The sequence below is a fragment of the Cnephaeus nilssonii genome, assembly GCF_951640355.1.
Source record: "Cnephaeus nilssonii genome assembly, chromosome: 10".
In the NCBI taxonomy this organism is placed as follows: Eukaryota; Metazoa; Chordata; class Mammalia; order Chiroptera; family Vespertilionidae; genus Cnephaeus; species Cnephaeus nilssonii.
In genome coordinates this window covers 42,277,987-42,299,560 of record NC_137081.1, presented here as the reverse complement: position 1 = coordinate 42,299,560, position 21,574 = coordinate 42,277,987, and the positions used below count along the sequence as shown (strand labels likewise).

Below are 21,574 nucleotides of genomic sequence, written 5' to 3'. Positions count from 1 at the left end.
AGCTAAAGCTTCTATTTGATTAAAAAAAAAAAAAGAGGTGGGGGTTACATGCTATAAAAATAAATATATGCAGGCGGGGGCAGTCTCTTTCATTCCAGAGGGCTGACGAGGCTACTGTAGCTTCATCTTGCTCTATATAACCTTGCTAAGATAGTGTGAAAGCTTTGAACTTCACAAAGGATTCAAGTTGTAGGCCCAGTGGGGGATGACCCAGAGTCCGGGTTACACCACAGCTTATTCTGCTGAGCCCGAACTGATGCTGGGGTTTGGGCTCCGTTATTAACAAGATATCCATTTTCCGTTTGAGGCCGCTTCTGCAGCTGCCATTTTATGAGAGAAGAGGAGGGGGGGAAAGAGGTGGGAGAGAAGAGAAGAAATTCAAGTAAACTAACATTTCTCCCCCCAAAAGGGAAAGCAACTTTGCTTTTCCTAGATGCCTTATTAAAGAGGTACATTTTAATTTCCAAGTGGCATTTATTGCACAGGTAAAGAAATAGAATCCTATAGTTTTAGGCCTGGGTCACCCCCTCAGGCATTGGTGGGCTATTTGCCTGCCACTTCAAGGACCAGGGAAATGTCACTGATTGGCCTAGAGGGGAAGCACCGCCTGACTTTCTATCTAGGGAAGAGACCATGGCTGTGGCATTCGCTGACCTGAGCCAGGAAAGACAATTTTAAGTCATGGGTGGCTTGGGGCTTAAGAAACATTTGCAGGAGAGGAGACAGCTGCAAACGTGCATGCTGGATTTGGAAACATTTTGCTCTGTGTGCTGCCTGAGACTGCTATTGGCTGATAAAGAGCAAGGATGCCAAGTGCCTGAAAGCCCATGTGTGCCGTGGGGGTGGTGGTAAGCTCGCCAGAGACTGGTACTGGCTAAACTCCAGCTGCCCTCCAGTTAAGGGACTCCTCTATTAGCAAAATTTGCTTTCTCCCACTCGAAGACTCCATAGATATCACTTTTAGAGCCACTGATTTGGGCAAGATTCTATTAGGTGGGGAACCTGGTGGGTGGATGGATGTGAAATAAGGAAGGGGAGTAAAAACATCCTTATTTCCTCTGATTCCGTGCTGCTCTGGAAGTGCTGTACCTTCTGGCCCCATCGTGCCCCTAAGCACATGGTAAAATCGTAGCTCATGTACAGAAAAAGACGATTGCAATTACGGGTGTATTTGAGAGTATTGTACATATACAGATTGGTGGATTTGTACATATACATAGGTTACACATGTGCAGAAAGTGTTGGTAATAAATAAATGTCAGTCTGTATGTTTCCTTTTGTAGCTAAGAAAACCATAGATTTGTCTCCAAATAAAGAGCTTGGGAATTACACATCACACACACTCACCACCTTCTTTTTTATAGTAGCTAGAAACCGCCCATCGTGGTATTTTATGAGACTTGCAGTGACGAGTGCAGAAGATGCCCTTCTAATTGGCTAAAATCTGTTAACATCCGAGGGTTGCGGCAACTGAACAAACAGTTTTGCTGCAGAAATTTGCATAAACCTTCAGAAAACCCTTTGCCAACCCAGGCGACAGCTTCTCTTCACTGTACTGCTTAGGGAATCTGCTTAGAGAGGTCTGTAAACCGTTCAGAGAAAAATAGGACACTCTAACGTTAACATTAAATGAAAGAACCAAGCCTTCGTAGTGATTTAGGTTCTTTGTTTGTGAGGGCCAGAAACAAACAAAAGAGGGTGTAGGTCTCAATGGTTCCCAGAGAAAAGTCAGTTCAGGGATTGCCATTTTGTGATGTTTCACAAAACCCAGCACAACCCTTCTCTCTGCACTGGGGGGGGAAAGTGCAAATATGGCTGCCTTTTCAGTGTAGAGTCTTTTTCCAGCCCTTCTTCCCCAAGGTGAAAGGGAGGGTCATAAAGCTCAGTTTTTATTTGACTAGAGAGGGAGAGGAAAATTGTCAATTGAGATTATTTATCAGAAAATTTTATGATTGGGCAATCTGTTCGGTTCCACATGAATGGAATGGTGTAAAGTGTTCTTGCTTGGGAGGGCCCAACAACTTGCCCCACTTTCTTGTATAATTAAAAGCATCGTTTTCTCATTCTTCAGTGGAGAAGGTGTTGCTATTTCACATCCAAGCTTGTGTCCTGTGCTTCTCCAGTGTTTGCTGAATCCTTGGGCATCTGGGGACAGACAGGGGAAGAGAGAGAGAGAGCATTTGAAAGGAGTGGCTGCTGTTACAGTTCCCTCCAAAAAAGTTAAAGCCCACTGATTTTTTTCTAGAAAGAATACGACTTTTGCTGACAGATGGCAACATAAGACCTTTAATCAGAAACATCCAAGGTCATCGGAACTTTTTCAAGAAATACAAATGGCCTGCTCCAGAGGAAGCTGTGCTCTTCCTGCTTAGGAGCACACCCACTTAGGTACTTACTGTGTGTGGAGATGTTCATAGCAGAGGACGTACACAACCATCCAGTGCAGATATTTACAAACATATTACCAGGAGCCCAAAGACAGTGTCCTTGAAAGGAAGAGAGGAAGGAGTTACCTCTTTCAGGCAGGTTCTGAAGCCTGGATGGCCATGCCCATGCATTAACGATGGGGGCAATGCTAGAACTGGCCAAGGACATTTACTCTCAGCTGAGATTCACTGGAGCAGCTCCTATCAGAAGTGCAAAAGGAATGTGATTCCTGCCTTTGAATGAAAATGATCCCCCCCCCCCCCAAGGCTGAAACTGGGAGCCACTCTTTTCCTGAATAAATGAGGCCTCTCTCCTCCTTGATAATATATTGAGCAGGCTTTTCACTGGATAAACATTGGGGGAGGGGGCAAGGGAAGAGGAAAGGAACTAGAATTAAATTCCATAGAAATTAGAACTGCGCTTAGTGGAGGCTTCAAGGAAGAGGTTTCTGAGGGGATCCAGAAGGATTGCTTCTCCTCTAACCCGGAACTGACCAGGAGGATGTTTCTGCTGAGATAAAGGTCAGGCATTGGGAGCTCAAACTATTATTTTGGAGTTGACAGGTATCTAAAACCATTTCCAGTCTTTGAGCTGGTTGGTGACTTTCCTACCACTGAAACCCCAAGGAATAGGATAGACCCCAATTTATGTTGGAGGGGCGTGAGGGAGGAGAGTATAATTTCTTGGCCTTCAGGTTTTCTGCGCAAGATCCCTGGCGCTGGCTTGCCAGGAGATGAGAGGGGCAAACCCGAGAGTGCTAGGCTGCCTTCCTGAGCGGGCCTTTTGTGAGGGGAGGGGAAGAGAAGCTGAGTGCACCCCCCCACCCCCAAGGAGAAGAGGAGCGTTGGAGGGAGGTGGCTGCCGGGGCTACCAAGTGCCTGGGCTGTCTGTACACCGCACTCCTGCCCCCTCTAACACAGCGCCAAATTGAGCAGATGTTTAGAGGCAAACCAAAATGGAAAAAAATATTTCCTAGAAAAGGTGAGAGAGTCAGGAACCATGGAGGCAAAAGAAGCAGAGAGAGAGAGAGAGAGAGCAGAGGAAATGGACAGAGAGGAAGAAATACAGACAAGGAAGGGAGGGAGGAAGACAGGGAAGAGAGAAGGGAGGCCAGGAAGGACGGAATGAGGGAGAGGGGGTGAGAGAAGGTGGGGGAAGGAAGAGAGAAAGTAGAGGGGCGGGAGAGAGAAAGTGAAGGGGAGGAAGAGAGGGAGAAGAGAGAAGAGAAAAAGAGAGGAAAAAAACATGGCGCTTGTGAGCTGTACGTGCAAAATCCGCAAGGAATTGCAGTAAATTCCTTTTTGTTTGAAGAAAATTTACAACTTGGTAATAGACCTTTTTATGACCTATTTGCGGTCGTCATTGGCTGCGGCTGGTCATGTGCAGGCGCCGCTCGCCTTCACGGCCTTTTTCCTGATTTCCCAGGCGAATTTCCCCCCTGCATTCTGCCTTCCTGAGCCTCACCCCCTCTTTTCGTAACCTTTGTCTCTGCAGAGGTGGGCTCCAGTCGCGGCTGCGGGAGTGCGGGCTCCGCGGGCCTCGGCTCCCGCCCGATGCCCGACTTGGCCCCGCCGCCGCTGGCTCGGGCCGCCGCAGCGGCCTCCGGAGCCGGCGGGGAGCCCGGCGCGCTCGTGGGGAGCCCGGCGGGCGGAAGAGCCCGGAAGGAGCCCCAGGCGCCGGAACGCCCGCCGCCGGCGCCGACAACGCCCGCCGGGAGCCCCCGGCCGGCTCCGGGGGGCCGTTCCGACCAGGCTCCTTCTCCGACCAGCAGGTCCGTGACGCCCCGAGAGCGCGGAGCCCGGCAGCGCCTCCTGGATTACAGCAGCCTCCCCGGCCGCCCCCCGCCTCCAGCGCGCAGCCTCCGGGTAAGAGTCTCCGCTCCCCACGCCCGAGCGCGGCCCCGAGAAGGAAGTCCGAGGCGCCCAGCGCCTGGGGCAGCTCGGTGAGCCCGGCCCAACCCCCTACAGCGCCCCAGGACCTGGGGTGGGCGGTCTGCGCCCCCTGCTCCCAAAGCACGGGTCTCTGAGCCGCCGCCGGGGTCCTGCTGAGCCCAGAGGTGGAGGGGAAGCCCCGTTTCCTCGGTGGAGGTGGAGAGGGGCAGCCTGGATCCCCTGCCTGGATCCAGAGCTCCCAATCCCCACCCCGGGCAGAGTGTGCACACGGTTCCCGGACGACGCAGCTTTGCGGGGGGCCCTAGAGCTCTATGTAGGGTAGCGTTCTGCGGTTTGTCTGGGGTCAGAGGCACCTGGGAGGCAAACAGGTGTTTTTTGAGGTTTGGGGCTTGGGGTGGGGAGTGGGTTGCCTTCTGTGTATCTAAGATGTGCTCGGTTTGTTGTTCATCTAGGTTTTTGGTAGGTGATGCTGGCGAATTTCTGGGTTTGTGGTTTATTGGGCCTTGTTGTATGAGATGGAATTTTAAATATTTTTAAGCTGTAGTTCTTAGTGAACTTTTGTAACAACTCAAGCAAGGTTCTTCCCACAGCTAATAATTTGAGAGGTGAATTTGGCTTATTTTAGGTCACAAAATGGATGCATTTGGGGGAGGTTGTAGTATCAGGAAATCTGGTGCAGGGCTTGGGTAGAAAACCAATCGGACATTTCAGAAATGCGAAGCATGTGTATGTTCCAACATCGCGTGTGTTTCTTATTTGCCAGGGTAGAAAAGGGTACATATTTTGCTCTCTAGATGTACTGTTGTGTTGTGGTGTTTTGGGGTGGGGGATGGGGGTTGCCTAAAAATCAATATTCTATAGCAACATTTCCCCTCTTCAAAATTATTGAACCGAAACATTCTGAGTCAAAAGAAAATCTTGGCAGAAAAAAAAAGAATGCTATTTTCTCCTACCAATTTTGAACGGTACCTGAGAATGTAGTTCTCAAATCCTGTTGCCTCTTTACCCATGGACACCTTGTGAAATACTAAAACCTTTGGACAATCTGCCGCATTGCGCATGGCGTGGTGGACCTGCGCAGGGCGGAGTGTGATCTTCAAAGCACCCAGAGGCAAAATCTGACTTAATGTTTCCCCAAATATTCCAGGGTAACCGTGTTGGCCGTAAAAGCATTCCTAAAAATAAATGACATCTTTGTAGAAAGGTTATTTTTAGTAGTTAACAATGGAATCACACTAGTTTCAAAATGGAGGGCCAGGATTTGTGGCCAGTTGACGTCTGCGGAATTGTCATGGATCAATCACTATGAACACTCACAAATAAGAAACGCCGAGTGATTTTAAAATTTGGAATATCCGTGTTTTGCAACGACTGTATTTCTCTACTATGGTACAATGGCTGTTGAGATGAATCGTTCATATTGGTAAAACGCAGGACATGTTGAAAACCAGGGCCCTGCTCAGGGACTAGGCCCTCCCCTGGCAGCTCCGGAGCCTGAGGAGCCCCTAGGTTGGCTTTGCGGCCGCGGAGCGGGTGGGGAGGAGCTGAGTCCAGGACTCCCAAGCCCTGGTGTTCAGAGCTGCAGTCGCTTTTCTTTGGGTTCAGTGGCTGAGCGAGCCCAAGTGACTAGGAACCTGGGCGGGCTGCAGGTCCAATCATGCAGCGGAGGGTGATGTCATGGGCAGTTAGATATGGAGGACTGGAGGGCTCTTTGTAAGCCCAGGTACATTAAGAAACTACACGGCCGATTGCATCTAAGGGAATAAATAATCACAAATCACATTTAAACTCAGGCCGCTGAGTCCAAGAGGAGACTGGTTAACGCTTTGGCCACTGCCGGAAATCCCTCCATTGTCCCTGTTAACGCAATAAAAAAAAAAATTAAACGAAAGAAAAAGCACTTGGACTCTCAGAGCTCACAAGCTGGGGGAGTGTGACTCTCAGGGTCCTGGGCCCGAACCTCTGCCTCCATCCGCTCACACGGGACGGGACGGAGCCCCTGGCACGCCTGGGCCTGGGTCAGGCTGCGAGCTGGGCTGGCGCCCTCCCGGAGGACCAGGAAAAGCGGCAAAGCTCGCTGTTAGGCGATTATAAATGCGGCCAAGCACCAGGGCTGGAAACCAAACGTGTTTTCCTGTCAGATGCTCTCCCCAATACATATATTTCGCCAGAATTTTGTTTTCTGAGCTGGAGAAGCAGGGGCAATCGGAACAAAGACAGTATTTCACTCTAGGCTGGCAGGCAGCTGTTGGAGGTATTTACGGCCTTGCCGCAGTGCGGCCGCGGGGCAGGGCACCCGGGGGCACCGGAAGCTGGGGAGAAGCCACCAAGAACTCGGAATTCCGATTTAAGTCCAATTTGGGGCCACTTTTTCCGGAATTGGTGTGAATAGATACCCTCTTTCTAGGAACTTTCTGGTCCCTTAGACTTGGCCGTTGTGCAAAAGGAAGGAGAAGTGGTGCTGTCTGAACGGAGGGCGGTTTCCCCCCTGCCTTGGTGGACACTCAGGAGACACCCCCGCACTAGATGTGAAATTGCTGATCCTCATGACACAACCTTGGGAGTGTTCATTGGCAGCATGGCGATTGTGCTGGGTGCGCAGAGCAGGACTTGCAAATCAGGAAGCACGGTTGGCACTTTTCATACCGGTTTTCCTGAAAAAAGAAAAGTATGTTTCCGGCCTGATAGAGGGAGGCCAAGCACCCCCGCAGTTGGGCGCTGAAGCAGTGCCCGGTGCCGCACACCCGCACGCCCGCACAGCGCCGAGGGGCCTGCCACGCACGCTCGACCGGCCTTGGCGCATGTGCACTGACACAGCCCGGCCCGGGGACCCAACCAGCACAGCACAGACGGGGGAGGGGATGAGCGGACTCAGAACAGGAAAGTAGAACCGGATCTCTCCGCTCCTCCCTCCCTCAGGATTCGCTGCTCCTCTTTGCTTTATTCCAGCCTTCAATCTAAATATAGCTGAACATCTTGCCCTTGACTGCGTTATTTTCAAACATCTTGACTCACCACCCACCCCAATTGAAACCTGTACTTAGGAACAGTCTGCAAATGAGAGCTAGTGGCCAAACGGAAACCAAATCTCCTCTCAAGGTGTTAAAATGCACACACACACACACACACACACACACACACACACACCCCTTCAAAGAGGATTTTATATATATGATCCTCAGGGAAGTGTATAGATTTTTTTTTTTCAACCTGATGCTTCTGCTTTGGGAAAAAGCCTTTCCTTTTGGCGCCGGTTCAAACCACCAAACTTCGGGCCAATCCCTCAGCCAGACCGTCCCCCGGATCTGGTTACGCCAGCGCAACACATTCGAGGGCTCTGCGGGCGCCCACGGCTCGGCAGAAATCGGTCAAATAAGTCAATAAGTAAACGGGGAAACTGGAGGCTTTTCGGCCTGGGCTTGCCTAATTAATGGGGATGCATGCTCCTGGGCCAGAGTCTGTTGTCAGTGCTGGAGAGGGTGCGGTAGGAGGCAGTCTCACAGCCTCTGGAACGCCGTTGGCTGCCGCGGGAGACGCCGCAGGACCAGCTCCCGGCGCGGGGAGACCTCCGCGCACTCGAAGAAGCTCCGGCCTGGAGAATCCGGGCCGTGCAGGGCCCGTGCTCCGTCGTCCGGCGCCTTGTCCAGGAGGAGGCGCTGTAGGACAAGCGTCTCGCGGCTGCGGCAGTGCCGGAGTGGCCCCGGCGGGAGCGGGCCGGGGAAGGTGGGGGAGGGAGGACACGTGATCCCGCGCCTCCTGGTGCCCGCTCTCCACCTGGGCTCTCGGAGTGCTTTCTCCCTCCGAGGCGGGTCGGGGACACTGCACCCACTCCCAGGGAGAGGCTTCTCAGAACCGGCCAGCGGAGATTGCCTCTAGTCCAGGTCCGGGCGCCTGAAGGCCGGTTCCGGGGTGGCAGGCAGGTTACCTCACTTTCTTGGCCTTCCTGGAGGGGGCGTGATTTTCACGCGCTTGGCTCTTGAGAGCCGGAAAGAAATTTGGGCTCCGTGGTGGGGCAAGCCGCGCCCAATCCATGGGGTCCCAAGGAGCTCCCTCATGCTGGCTGGGCTCCTGTGCTTTACACTTTACCCGTCCACGACCGCTGGTGCCGGGAAAAGCACAGCGCCGTGCCTCCTGCGGGCTGAGGAGCCTTGCCCTGGCTCACCTAGTCCTAGAGCAAGGCCTGTGTCCTGGGATTCCCCGGGGTCTCCCTTTGAGAGCCAGGGCAACATGTATGGACGTTTTGGCTTGAGAACTATGCAGATGCCTATCTCTACCCTTTTCTACACCACCCACAGGCCCTTCTTTCACCATTGCTCCCATTTCAGGCCTTTGGTGGGTTCCACAAGGTGTTTCTTGCACCAGGGGTGGCTCCCAACTTTAAAAACGGGCTCTAATCCAACTCCATTGTCTCCTGGCAATGCAGTTTTCACCCTCCTTTTCCCATGTTAGGGCAATGTTCTTAATGAAGGCCTGCATTCAAATCTTGTTTATAATACAAGTCCCTGGGTCTCACACCAGATTTCTTATTAAATCATATTATCTGGGCCTGCATTTTGTAAACACTCTTCCCCCAGGGCAATTAAGATGCACTTAATGTCTGAGAGCCACTTGATCAAGGGTTCTCCTGCTTCTTTTATGGTTATTATGTCTCCAGGGGTCAAATTCCCTTTACCACTCAGGTATCCCCATAGTTCTTGGTGCTCACTCCCTAATTGGGTTTTCTAATGTCACTATCCCATAGGTTGAATAAGTGCTCACATTTAGGGAAAGGGACATTGATCCTTGGCTAACTTGGAGATTTCAAAGAAGTGAGTAGGTTCAGACTACCATGGTTCAAATCTTTACCGCTTACCTGCTGTGTGGCTTTAGGAAAGTAGGACCTATTTCCTCATTTGAAAAGTAGGGATAATGACAGAACCTTCAAGTGTTACAAGGATTTTTACTCACATGTCACTACTATGTGTTAAACACTATTCCAACGACTTTGTATACATTAACTCACTGGTTAAGTACTTAAAACAGTGTTTTAGCACATAACAAGCATTCAATATGTGTTCCTTATCATCACTTTCTCTTTTCTGCTAAGCAATCCAGGCCTAGACTTTTAGAGCTGAAAGAGACTTGATTCACTCACCAATCCTTGAATTCTACAGAGGAGAAGACAGGCCTAGGCTTGATCACAGGAAGTGGTAGACCCAGCAACACATAGTTCTGGGACTCTTACTATTGTTGTAGTGGGCCTCACAGGCCCTGCTCTCTTGGGTCTCAGTGTCTAGCACCTGTCTACAGGTATACTTCAGGGCCACACCCAGGAAGAAAGTACCCCTAGTTCCTCAGTGGGCAGATGCCAGGTAGGGGGAAGCCTCAAAACCACATAAACACATCTTCAACTCAGACAGAGGGCTTCAGGCCTTTCCAGAGAGCAGGTCCCACTCTCCAGCTCCTGAAGTCACTCTTTTCTACCACCACCTATCAGTCACACCTATCAAGGCAAGAACCCTCTTTTACAGCCTTAGGGCAAATACTCTCTTTTCAGTCTCTTATAATCTTGGGTAGGGTGAAAAAGCAAAAGGCCAGTGGGCAACAGCAGGGGAGGCCAGGAGTGTCCCGCTCCTCCTTAATCTGCTTGTGTTCCAAGATCTGGGCTCCAGGACTATAGCTGAGCCATAGCTCCCAACTTGGGCCATAGTGGTGCCGAGGTAAGTCTTTGAGAGGCCTTATCCTCAAAAATCTCCTCCAGCCCTTCCAAATTTTTGAGATTCCTTCTATCTTTTAAAAACAGTTATGTAAATACTTCCTCAGGCTACATCACACACACACACACACACACACACACACACACACACACACACACTGCATTCAGTTTCCAACCCCTTAGCCCTGGCTTCCATGATTTCTGCCTATAGACTTTTCCTGTGCGGGCCTCCCCAATCCTTGGCTATGATGCTTCTCTTGGTTTAACAAGGAGTCCACCTGGGTCATATTTTTTCTCAAAACACACAATCTCTCCTGTTATCAACCATGTCAGGTGGAGTTTCGTCCATGGCATAGGGCAGCACTTTAGCCCTCCAGTCATCCCAACTTCTATGCCATATAACCTCCATTTTTGGTTCTCAAAGGACTTAGATGGCCAACCCAGGCCCTGCCCTTCTTGGGACCACTGGAGCCTTTTTCAGCCCCTGACCCCACTGTCAGACGTCCTGCCCCGGGGACCATTCTTTTGGATCCCATCTCTCACTATTGAAGTTTTCTTCTGCAGTCACCTTTCTTCCCAGAGAACACCAAGGCAAAGCTCCAATGCATGAATTCCATTGTAGGGGGTAAGAGTAGGGTGGCAAGAGTACATTCCTCTTTCAGTGATAGAGCACAGTGCCAAGAATATGGAATCATATTTCTCTCCTGCTTGGGACTCCCCGATCAGCCCTTCTTTGGCTCCACCCCCAGCATGTGTCCCTAAGGGCCAGGCCTTTCTCCTTCTGTCCCTGGGCCAGAGAGTTCATCCAAAGTCTCAACCATATGTATTCTGCTTGTGCAGATGTTTAGTTTAAGGGGAGAGCTTAATATCACCTCTGGGCAAGAAACCTCTTAAAAGTCACGATCAGAATACTCTTTCCTGGGGCCACATAGGAGGGGCCCTTAGGGTGGGCAGAAGGAAGACCTCATTCCGTTTGGAGTGTAGCTGGTGCATCCTCCTTCCTGGGAGCTGTTCTGGCTTCTAGGTTGGGAGGAGCCCTACCGGGACTCCACCTTATGGGAGTTCTCTGGGAGGAATTCAGAACTGGATCTTTCTAGCCGAATGGGGAAGGACAGTGTCTACGGTCTCACTTTGCCCAGAAACAAATTCCTTACAGGTTTTTACGAAAACTTCAACTTTTCCTCCCGTACCTTCTCTTTCATTATCACTATCACCACCATTGAAAGTCCTTGGGCAAACCCCAACAAATTAGCCCAGGCTAGTCTGCTGTCCCCTCCTGGTGCTCAAAGTTCTTACTAGATGGAGCTTGCTCTTCCTCATCCCCACTCTCTCATTCATCTGCAGAAGTCCAGGACATTGGGGGCTGGGGGAGGGGAGGGCAAAGGAATATTGTAGGAAGGTGGACACTTTCTCCTTAATCATGTTTTCTGGCTCTTCTAAGATTAGAAAAGTAATCGAAGGTGTCTGCTTCACTGTGTTCCTCTCTCCCCTCCCCCTATGCATAGCTAGTTACTTTCCTGTTGTTATCTGAATGTACAGAGCAGGCTGTTCATTTATTCACCTTCTGTATGCCACAGTGAAGATTGCAAGCAAGTCCCAGTCACCATCTTTCATCACCATACATTAAAAAAAAATATATACTAAACTGCAACTAGCCAGGCATTGTTTCAAACACCACCTCCCACCCCTATAAAAAGTTCATCACAATTGCCTAGAAAGTCATACATCCTTTGATTAATTCTGTTTTATTAACTTAAGGAAAAATAAAGAAGCTTTCCTGTCCCTTCCAACTTTGATTATTTTTTACAGTGGTTTAACAGGGACTAAGTTTGAAGCTGCTCACTTAGTACTAACAGAATCAGAAACCATTTTTAAAGAGGTTGATCTTTACTCATTTTAAAAACAGATACTACCAAATGTAAAAGAGAAGATCCTCCTAAGTAATTAATGGTGGGGGGAGGAGAAGTGGGTGCTATACAGTCTAGGCTAACAGCCCCACCCCCTGCTTTCTAGCTAATGAAAGTCAAATCAGGAAATGGGTTTTGAAATGCATGGAGAATGGGTGGAAATTAGAATGCAAAGTGATCTTTGTAGAGAGGGATCTCTTTTATGCGCTTGATGGGACTTGCTGATGAGAACTTTTGCAACTGAATTTGACTGAGAAATTATATATGTGTATGTGCTCTAAAATCTACACAGAACATCCATTCTTTTCGTCAGAATTGTAAAAATCACACATGTTTTTACACTGTTTGGGGGCACTCTGGCAGGCTATGGAAGGGTGCTGGGGATCAGTTCTTTGTATTTACTTCTGTTGGTGGGAGCTGGGGGCATCTTTCCCACCCACCTCCCCCAGGCACAGAATGTCACACTCTCCGGTAGAGCAGCCCTCAGGCCCAAGCTCCTTTTCTTGGCTTTCTCAGCAGGAAGGCATGCTCCCCCAGCTCTCTTAGGCTCTCTCTCTGGTGGGAGTGGCAGTTCAGGAGTTGGGGGGAGATGACCCATCCAGGTTTGGGCCCCGGACTGAGCCCTGTGATTGGGGCACTGGGGGAATGGGGACATCTGACTTCCTGGGCTTGGGTTCCTTGAGAGCCTCATTTGCTTCCTCACACCCTCTCCCCTTCACACCAGGGCTGTTTTATTGTTTTATAACCTTCTTTAGAGCTTCAGTTGCCAAAGATTCCGACGGAGCTATTCTCTACTTTCGCACTTTACCAAACCCCAAGTCTTGCTGTTTTAAGCAGTTTGGTCACTTGCAAAGGCTTTCCTTTCAGATCTAAGCAAATTATAGAAACTTCTAGGCATGTGGCTACCTTAGACTTTGCTGAGCCCATCCACAACAATGCAGAGCCAAGTGTTAACTCCAACTGCCACCCACCCCCAAGCCCACCCAACTTCTCCAAAACACCCTTTTTACTATTGAAGCTTGAACAAAATCTCAAATAATTTCTGGTATAAGCAAGTTAAAAAGTGGCCTTTGACTTTCCTCTTTATTTATTTACCATATCTAGAGCTAGAAAATGATTGAAATAAAGGAGTTGAAGGTACTCACAGCGAATGCAGCCAAAGAATCATAAGACATGCCCACCAACCAGCCTTTTCCAAATAGTACTATCTCCCAACTTAAACGGACTTCTCTGAAAAGATGCTATTTGAAAAGCCTGGGGCATTGCTATGACTCTGACCCCCTTGCATTCTGGATATTTGGAACTATTTAAATGTGAGGGAACAGTTGCAGTGAACCTTTATTTAGTGAATAAAAGTTTAAAGCCAAAGGTTATTTATGGTTCTGCAGAGATGGGACCTGAATGGCTATTTACGAGCACGTGATTCCAATAAACTTTGTTTTATGGCTCGAGAGTTGACAAGCCAAAATATAATTCCCACCATAAATTAGGTTAAGAGCATACAAGTGCAGATGCTTGGTTCCTGGAGCAGCGATAGGAAAGTGAGAGGCTCCAGCTAGCGCCGGGCTCAGGAGGCCGTTCTACTCTCAGCTCCCCTGCCCACTAGGAGAGAGAACCAGTAAGTCATTTACTACTTTTTCCAGAACAGCTCCAGGGGTGGGGGGTTTCTCTGCCTCTCTTTTCCACCTGGGGTGGGAAGAAGTCCCATTAAAGTAATTTCTCATTTTAGCCTAAACCTAAAATAACAAATAGAAGGGTAATCCCTGTTTTCTCCCCTCCCTCTGGACACAGAAAGTTGGGAATTGAGAGCTCCCACTTCACAAGAGGGTCTTACTGTCTCTCTCTTCTCTATATGGAGCATCTGTTTTAGAAGTGAAATAAGACAGTGGTAGTCTAGGTGGAAAGGATGAGGATGGAGATGGCTTTGACTCTCAGATTTCTCAGAGAAGATTGCCAGCCTAGAACAGGACTCGAGGAGACTGAAAACTTAAAGCTGGACACCAGTCTCTGTGAGGACCACTGCTTTGTAAGATTGCTTTGTGGTTTCTCCAGCAGCAATGCTGACAAAACGATGCCACATCCATAGAGCTGGATAACAATCTGAAGCATTGCCATTCACTTTGAAACCCATTGATTTTCCTCCTCCTGGGTTATCATTTGGGTCTTCATCTCCCTTGGAAATTGCTCTTTGTTTTGAATTGGAGCATAAGTGGGAAGGCAAGTCCCAGTATTGCTTGGTCCTTCTTTGGGAAGAAGACAGGTTTGGGGGCTACTAGTTTGGGGGGTACTAGTTTGGGAGTTTGAGAACCAGTCTGAAACTGGAAAAGGGGGCTGAATTGCTCTCAGCACCAGATAGACTGGAAGCTGGGGACAGATGCAGCGACTGCCCCCTCCCCAGTGGACCTGCGCCCACCCAGCCTATTCTGCATAAGGAAACACACAAAGGCCCATTTTCTCCTCGCTTCCCGTGTTCCCACTGGGGAGACCCTGTTACAAGCAGCCTGAGTCAGGCCAAACAACCAGTGAGGCTTTGCCCAAGGGTGCCTGGAAGGGGGGAGGTGATGTGGGCCCTACTCTCCTACTCCGCGGATCTGCCCTTGAGGACTGCGGTCTCCGCTCCGCGGAGAACTTGGCGCAGTTCCTGGGGGCGGGCACCCGAAGCGGGGAGGTCTGGGTATTGGTGGGGTGTCTGGGCCTTGTCATTTTCCTGTGTATCATCTATGTCTGCTTTATTATCCTGTGGAATTTAAGTGACCCCCGTTTTCACTGCAACAGGTTCGGGACCAGGAGAGACCGCCGCCGTAAGTACCTTCCCGTTTTTTCCGAATCGCGGAGGCGGTGTTGCTGGCCGGGGAGGTGGTGGGCGAGGGCCGCGCCAGGGGAGTGGGCGGGTGGAGGAGCGGGCCTGCCTCCCCGGGCCTGCCGCTGGGAGGGAGGGGAGCTCGCTCCGGAGGTGGAGGCTCTCAGCTGAGCTCCAGGAAAGGTTTTTGGGGCCTAGCTCACAGTTACCTAACGAAGGGAACGTGCCACGCGGGCTTTCACCCACATCTTCTTGGGCCTCCCCGGACCTTCCGGCCTTCCCGGGGCTTCCCGGCTCGCACAGGTGCAGCTCCGGCGCGGAGCGCGCTTCTGTTCTGTCCAGAGCTTGCAGCTAATTAGCAGCCCGCCCTATTAAGTCGCGGCTAGCATCGCCTTCTGCTAGAACCAACCTGCCAAAGACCGAGGCAACGCGATCTGCCTCAGCAGCCCAGCCCAACTTAACCTGGTCCCGCCGGGCCACCCTTCTCTTGTTTTTATTAAAAAAGAAAGAAAGAAAAAGAGACGAAAAAACAAACAAACAAAAACCCACTCTTGGGCTGTGATGAGTGGGCAAGCTTCCGGGAAGGACTGCGGATTCTGAGCTTTAGATGGAAGTCCCTCCTCAGCCCTCCCCCGGCCCCAGCCTCAGCAGTTTGGGGTCTGGGTTGGGGACACGGGCTGAGTGAGGAGGGGGAAATATGCCCTTCTTGTCCACCTCCCATTTTCTGGAGCTGCAATTGGAAAATTTTTGTGCCAAAGCCGCTGGTGTTGCAGGAAAATGAGGGGGGGGTGATTGGGAGGGGTGAGGTGGGGGGCATAGGTTTTGGGGGTCCTGGGCTCAGAAGTTGGATCTTTCTGAGTTGCATGTGCCACAGAAGAAAGTACCTATCCGAGGAGGCCCCTGAAGTTTCAGGAAGACTGCCCCATTAAGATCAAGGTAGTGGTTCCAGGATCAAGGCAGTGGTTCAAGAGTCAAGGGGAAAAGAGGCCCCCTCCCTCACTGCAAAACGGAGATGGTTTTATTTGAATGAGAGATGGAATATGCGAGGGCTGTAGGAACCAGGCACCCTCCCTCTCTCCAGGGTCCGAGAAGCTGGGACTTGACTCTGGGCCAGGTTTCTTTGCCCTATAGGCTGGGGAGCCTAGTCAGCTCCCTGGGGGCTACGCTAACTGGAGAAGTGGAGATTTCACCCAGCACACGGTTTCCCTGTACAAACCACGCTGGCTCGAGTGAAATGGCTCTGGCTCCAGGCTGGAAAGTCTGGCATCCTCAGGACCCTCTTGTCTTGCCCCCTTTCTGCCGTTGCCCTGGCTCTTGGGTGCCTATCTCTGCCGATGCTCCTCGCTTGAAAACCCACATTTGGCACCCTGTAGCGAAACACAGCACAAAAAGCGGAGATCAAAGCATTTGTATGAGCAGTTGTGCGGGAGGTGAATATTTAACGCTTTTGTTCATCAATAACTCATTGGCTTTGACCTGTCTGAACAAGTCGAGCAATAAGGTGAAATGCAGGTCACAGCGTCTAACAAATATGAAAATGTGTACCCTCACTGTTTCCCTACCCGACCCAGCAGGCTCACCCAATTTGCCTGGATAAAGCCTAGATCCAGTGTCCCCAAGATGGGGAGTGTGGGGGAGCGTTTGGCATTAGAGGTAGTTGGGGGGAACCTCTCTGGGACAAGGGAAGTAGGCTTGGGGCAGCCTCAGAGCTCTTGTTAGAATCGGCACCAGGAAATCCCTACAAAATCGCTCAAGCACTGGAACCAACGGATTGGGGCGGGGGGAGTGTGCAAAGTGCATTGGAGAAGCAGGCAGCCAACTCTGCCAGGCTGGGGGGCAGAGGGCAGTCTCCCTGCGCCGCCCCACCAGGCCAAAACAAAATTTTGAAACTTGAGTGGAAAAACAAAACCATCAACATTTTAACGCCTCTGCCCTACCCGTCAGGGACCCCAAAGCCCCACTCAAGCCTGAGCATCCCTCTGCCCCGAAATTCATCCGGGGCCCTGGGCGCGTCTGCGCTCTTGGTGCCCTGAATGGAGCGGGGAGCCCCAGACGGTGCTGAAGCGCTGGGGCAGGCACGCAATTCGTGAACTTTTGTACTCTTGTGTGCTGCTGTCGGCAAAGCAGAAATAATGAAACTTGGTGATATGTTTGTAAATGATTTTGAATGACCCCTCACCCTGCCCTTCACCATTAGTGCCTTGGCCCCAGCCCAGGGCAGCTTGGTGCCTGCAAGCAGCGCCTGCCTCGGGGTCTGCAGCAGCAGCAGCAGGACAGAGAGGCCAGCCGGGCCCAGGAAGGTAAATGCGCGACTTCTTGAAGAACTGGCTTTGTCAGCCAACCTGGCTCGCCCCCGCAGTAGAAAAAAATAATGGATGGAGGGTATTCCCCTCTTGCCTCTCTTCTGCCACGGAGGGCATTTGCTCGTTTCTGGAAAATACCACTTGATAAGGGGGGAGGGATACTGGAATTGGAGAAAGAGGAATAATAAAACCGCCATTTCTGGGATGAATAATTTTTCTTCCCTAAGAAGACTGTTCTGGCTCCCAGGCTGCTTGGTAACCCCAGCCCTAGTAAAAGGGTGGGGAACTCATTGCTGCAAATCGCCACCAAGCCCTTCCGGCTACCTGAACCGTCCTTGAAAATGCCAGTGGCTGTGCCGGGCTGGTGGTGGCTCCGAAGAAGAGGCCAAGGCTAGCAGCGGTCTGGGTACCCAATGTGGGCAGAACTTGAAAGTAGTAACGTTGTCTATATATACCCTGTAGAACCGAATTTGTGTGGTATCCACATAGTCACAGATTCGATTCTAGGGGAATATATGGTCGATGCAAAAACTTCACTTTTCTCCAAAATAGCCTGAGTCAGAAGGAGAGGCCAGAAACAGCCGGGGCGGGTCAACCACCTCTTTCTCTTTCATTACGTTGGACTCCAGGATGATCGGAGGATCGACTGAGCCTGGTGACACAGAGCACCCTTTTCTTCAAGAAGCACCTCACCCCTATACAGAGGCTCCTGTGTAAACCCCTAATTGGTTGCAGGAATTCGGAGCCAAAGGGCTAGGTTCTGGAGGACTGGGGAGTGCGGTGGGAGGCCAGGTAGCCCCAGCTCTGCCCTCAAGGAGCATGAGGTTGCAGGGTGCCCAGTGAGGGGCTCACTGGCCTTTGACTGCCCTGTGAGAAGGAGGCGAGCTGGAAAGAAGGAGTGCAGAGTCCTTTTGGGGTCCATTTGGGTGGGGTACCCTCGCCATCTTCCTGGCACACCTCTCGCTTCACGGGCTGAGGCAGTGGGAACCTCCTGCCATACCTGCAAGGCCTGGCTTTGGCTAGAAATACCCCAGCGTGGGCACTCACAGCAAGCTGGGCGGTTACTCATTGCCTAAATTGATTCAGGCCAGCCAGATCGTAGTAACTTTTGGGTGACCCTGACGAAGACAAAGCCGGGACTGAGCCTTTGTATGGCAGAGTCCCCGTTCCCGCGGCTGGGCTGGCGGGAGCTCTGCCTGCTGGGGAACTCTGCCCACCGCTGATGCTGCCTCACCCACCTGCCTGCTGGTGCCTGCACTCCGACAGATATTCGGATTCAGTCCGCTTGGAGCTGTGCCCACTTTGGGGGGCTGTTTTCTGGCGGGTTGCTGAGTGGAGAGGGCACTGGAGGTTAGCAAAGTCAGTGGCAGACAAAAGCTGGAATTACTTTCGGGGGGCGGGAAGGAGGGTGCTGAGGGTTAGAAGTACATTAACATCTCTTGAGGGCCCTCGAATGTGCCACAGCGAGTCACTTGATTACACGTAGGTTATTTAGTTAAATTTGTGAAAATTATGAGATGCTCACCAACCCGGTGATAAACTCGCTCCCTCGCTATTGGCTGGCCTGGTCACATGGCCGCCAACTTTATTCAGTTGACAGCAAGTAGGAGGGCCCTATGGAAGGAGAAAAAAAGACAACACGAGAAAAATTAGTATTTTCTACCTTCTGAAATTAATGGCCATGAGTTCGTATATGGTGAACTCCAAGTATGTGGACCCCAAGTTCCCTCCCTGCGAGGAATATTTGCAGGGCGGCTACCTAGGCGAGCAGGGAGCCGACTACTACGGCGGCGGCGCACAGGGTGCTGACTTCCAGCCCCCAGGGCTCTATCCGCGGCCCGACTTCGGTGAGCAGACCTTCGGAGGCGGCGGCCCGGGGCCGGGCTCGGCGCTGCCCACGAGGGGTCACGCGCAAGAACCAGCAGGCCACTACGGCGCTCCGGGGGAGCCGTGCCCGGCGCCCCCTGCGCCCCCGCCCGCGCCCCTGCCAGGCGCCCGGGCCTGCAGCCAGCCGGGCGGCCCCAAGCAGCCGCCCCCAGGGACGGCACTCAAGCAGCCGGCTGTGGTCTACCCCTGGATGAAGAAGGTGCACGTGAATTCTGGTAAGGCGCGGGCCCAGCGACCTCGCAGCCCTCACCCCAGCCCAGCGGCCTGGGCCCCGGGAGTGGGTGCGGGTGGGTGTGGGTGTGGGCGCGTGGGGCTCCAGTGGGCACCTCAGTTACTCTCTCCATAAATTTTTATAGCTGAGGGAGCAGGCCGGGACCATGTGGCTGGCTGCATGTCTGTGGGCAAAAAAGGGGGTGGAGATGGGGCGGGGGGGGGGGTAGGATTCCATTTTCAGAACAGAGGCTCCACGATGGAGAGAAATGGGGGCTTTCCAAAATGCTTGGAAATTCCGGAGCTTTTGGTGGGCCGGGGAGATGGGAGCACAGTTGGGGATCCCCGCCTGCCGGCGCGGGGGAGTGGGTTGGTGTGATGAGGTGGTAGGAGCGAGCGTGTGTGCTGGGAGAGAGGGCGGGAGGGAGGGAGAGCGGCTGGGAGCGCTGGGAGGGCCTGGGGCGCGCCAGGAAGTGAGCGCGTTGGCCAGGGGCCTAACTAGTGGCCAGGCGCTGACCTGACCGTGCTGTCTGTTTTGTCTCTCAGTGAACCCCAACTACACCGGCGGGGAGCCCAAGCGGTCCCGGACAGCCTACACCCGGCAGCAAGTCCTAGAACTGGAAAAGGAATTTCATTTTAACAGGTATCTGACGCGGCGCCGTCGGATTGAAATCGCGCACACCTTGTGTCTGTCTGAGCGCCAGATCAAGATCTGGTTCCAGAACCGGAGGATGAAGTGGAAAAAAGACCACAAGCTGCCCAACACCAAAGGCAGGTCCTCGTCCTCCTCGTCCTCCTGCTCCTCCTCGGCTGCCCCGGGCCAGCATTTGCAGCCGTTGCCCAAAGACCACCACACGGACCTGACGACCTTATAGAAGTGGGGACCCTGGGCCCATCCCTCCCTGCGCTCCCGGCTGAGCCGAAGCTGCGGGGGCAGGCCCGGCCTGCGGTCACCTCGCTGGGCTCTAAGGTACTGTAGGATGGACCTGGGACGTGCAGGCCGTCCTTGGACTAGGTTAGCATCCTGCCCGAGGGCAGCCCCCTACCCGGAGCGGGTATGGGGGTGGGAGGGGGATGGGGTTCTCTCTCTAAGTATATTATCATATGGCAGGAGCTACTGAGAACGTAAAACCTTGGCGAGTCATTAAACTCATGAAAATCTCCGCTGTTGGATTTTGAATTTACAAATGAAGGTTGAATGCTTTACCCCAGTGAGAATTTGAACATCCTCCCCCACCCCACCTCTCCAGGGAGCGCTGTGGTTGAATAAGGTGGGGGAGTTAAGGCAGCAGGTTAGCCACCCCTGTGCTAGGTGCTTTCAATGGAAGCAGGAGAGCTGTGCCAGGATTTCTGAACTTTCTGGGTTGTCTATATAATTTCCAGTGTGAAATTATATATATTGTTCCCACTGGCCCATGCCCAAAGAAATGAGTCTAAGAAGGAAGTGGAAACGGGTTATTTTATGTTTAGATTATATTTGCTTAAATATTTATTTGTTGGGGAATGGGGGTACAGAAATCACTGACATCTTAATGCCAAAAACCTTAAGATGGTGAAAGGGGCCAAATTTCAGGGAACAGAATCAGAGATGTGTGGACTTACTTCAGGCTGTAACTGGCATTTTGAACCCCACCCCCTCCCCATTCCCCGGAAATGTGTGTAGGGGCCCTTAACCCTTCTAGAGGGAAGCAAAGAGTCCACTCTGAGTTGCATTCTTGAAAACATATTTCCACATGTGCTTTTTTCAGCACTGTGCTACAACCAGTATTAAAGGCTGTTAAAGGAAAGGGAAAAAAGAAAGAAACAAATGGTCCAACATTTTCCTTCTGGGGAAAGAAAACAAAACCTCTGTTCTGGGTCATTTGATAATGACCGAATTTTCTGTTCCAACTGGATTCCAAATGCCCAAATAGCCCATATAGCAATATTTTATAGGAACTGGTGTATGGCCTATTTGCGAGAAGGAGGTGTGCAGTGGGAAGAAAGTGGGAAGTTGAGGAAGTCTTACTTTAAAAAGGAAAAAAAAAACCACACTAATTGAATCTAGAAATCCACGAAAGTTGGTCTTGGGGTTTTTCCCTGAAGTTCTTATTTTTAAAACAAACCTTAAGGAAGTTTTTCTCAATCCATTAGTTAGAAGCAGAAATTGTAAAAGTACAAAAGTTTTCAGGCCCTCTTCCTTGCCTTGAGAATAGTGGTTTAAAACAATCGCTCTCAAACAACAGGAGAGAGATTTTTAAGTCATTTTTCTTATGCCTTGCCAGGGAAGGGTTCAAAGCTCATTTTTCTAAAATGTTGACCCTTAGGGATAAGGGGGAAAGAGTCAAAGGTAATGACCAGAGTTTATATACTCAAATGGAACAAGGCTTCGAAAGTTTAAACCCCAAAGCCTCAGGCTCCAAAAAGAAACCCCAGGTTGTAGCTATCAAAAAGTGACAAAAAGCGGGGAGGGA

The 21,574-nt window shown here is 51.3% G+C and overlaps 1 protein-coding gene and 1 long non-coding RNA gene across 4 annotated transcripts; one reads left to right on the top strand and one right to left on the bottom strand.

Moving 5' to 3' along the window:
• Nucleotides 1-104: 104 nt before the first annotated feature.
• Nucleotides 105-3,995, bottom strand: LOC307105854. The gene is made up of 3 exons (XR_013814063.1): nt 3,892-3,995; nt 2,397-2,486; nt 105-2,145 (listed from the first exon to the last, which is right to left on the bottom strand). It is a non-coding gene; the product is annotated as an uncharacterized lncRNA (long non-coding RNA).
• HOXD4 (homeobox D4) lies at nt 2,711-20,385 on the top strand. Of its 3 annotated transcripts, none has more exons than XM_079781755.1 (4): nt 2,711-2,948; nt 4,199-4,292; nt 14,697-19,126; nt 19,668-20,385. In XM_079781755.1, exons 3-4 carry the CDS (start codon nt 18,700-18,702, stop codon nt 19,994-19,996), a joined length of 756 nt encoding a protein of 251 aa, XP_079637881.1. In that variant the 5' UTR covers nt 2,711-2,948; nt 4,199-4,292; nt 14,697-18,699; the 3' UTR covers nt 19,997-20,385. The 3 variants fall into 3 exon arrangements, with proteins under 3 accessions (XP_079637881.1, XP_079637882.1, XP_079637880.1); XM_079781756.1 differs by lacking the exon at nt 2,711-2,948 and having other exon boundaries at nt 3,468-4,292; nt 14,697-14,722; nt 16,919-19,126; XM_079781754.1 differs by lacking the exons at nt 2,711-2,948; nt 4,199-4,292 and adding an exon at nt 12,430-13,539.
• Nucleotides 20,386-21,574: the final 1,189 nt, after the last annotated feature.

What these genes read in the sequence shown, in the direction of transcription:
- HOXD4 (XM_079781755.1), top strand. Translation starts at nt 18,700, where the DNA reads ATGGCCATGAGTTCGTATATGGTGAACTCCAAGTATGTGGACCCCAAG. An exon ending in GAAGGTGCACGTGAATTCTG is followed by an intron (nt 19,127 to 19,667) that starts GTAAGGCGCGGG and finishes TTTGTCTCTCAG; the next exon opens with TGAACCCCAACTACACCGGC.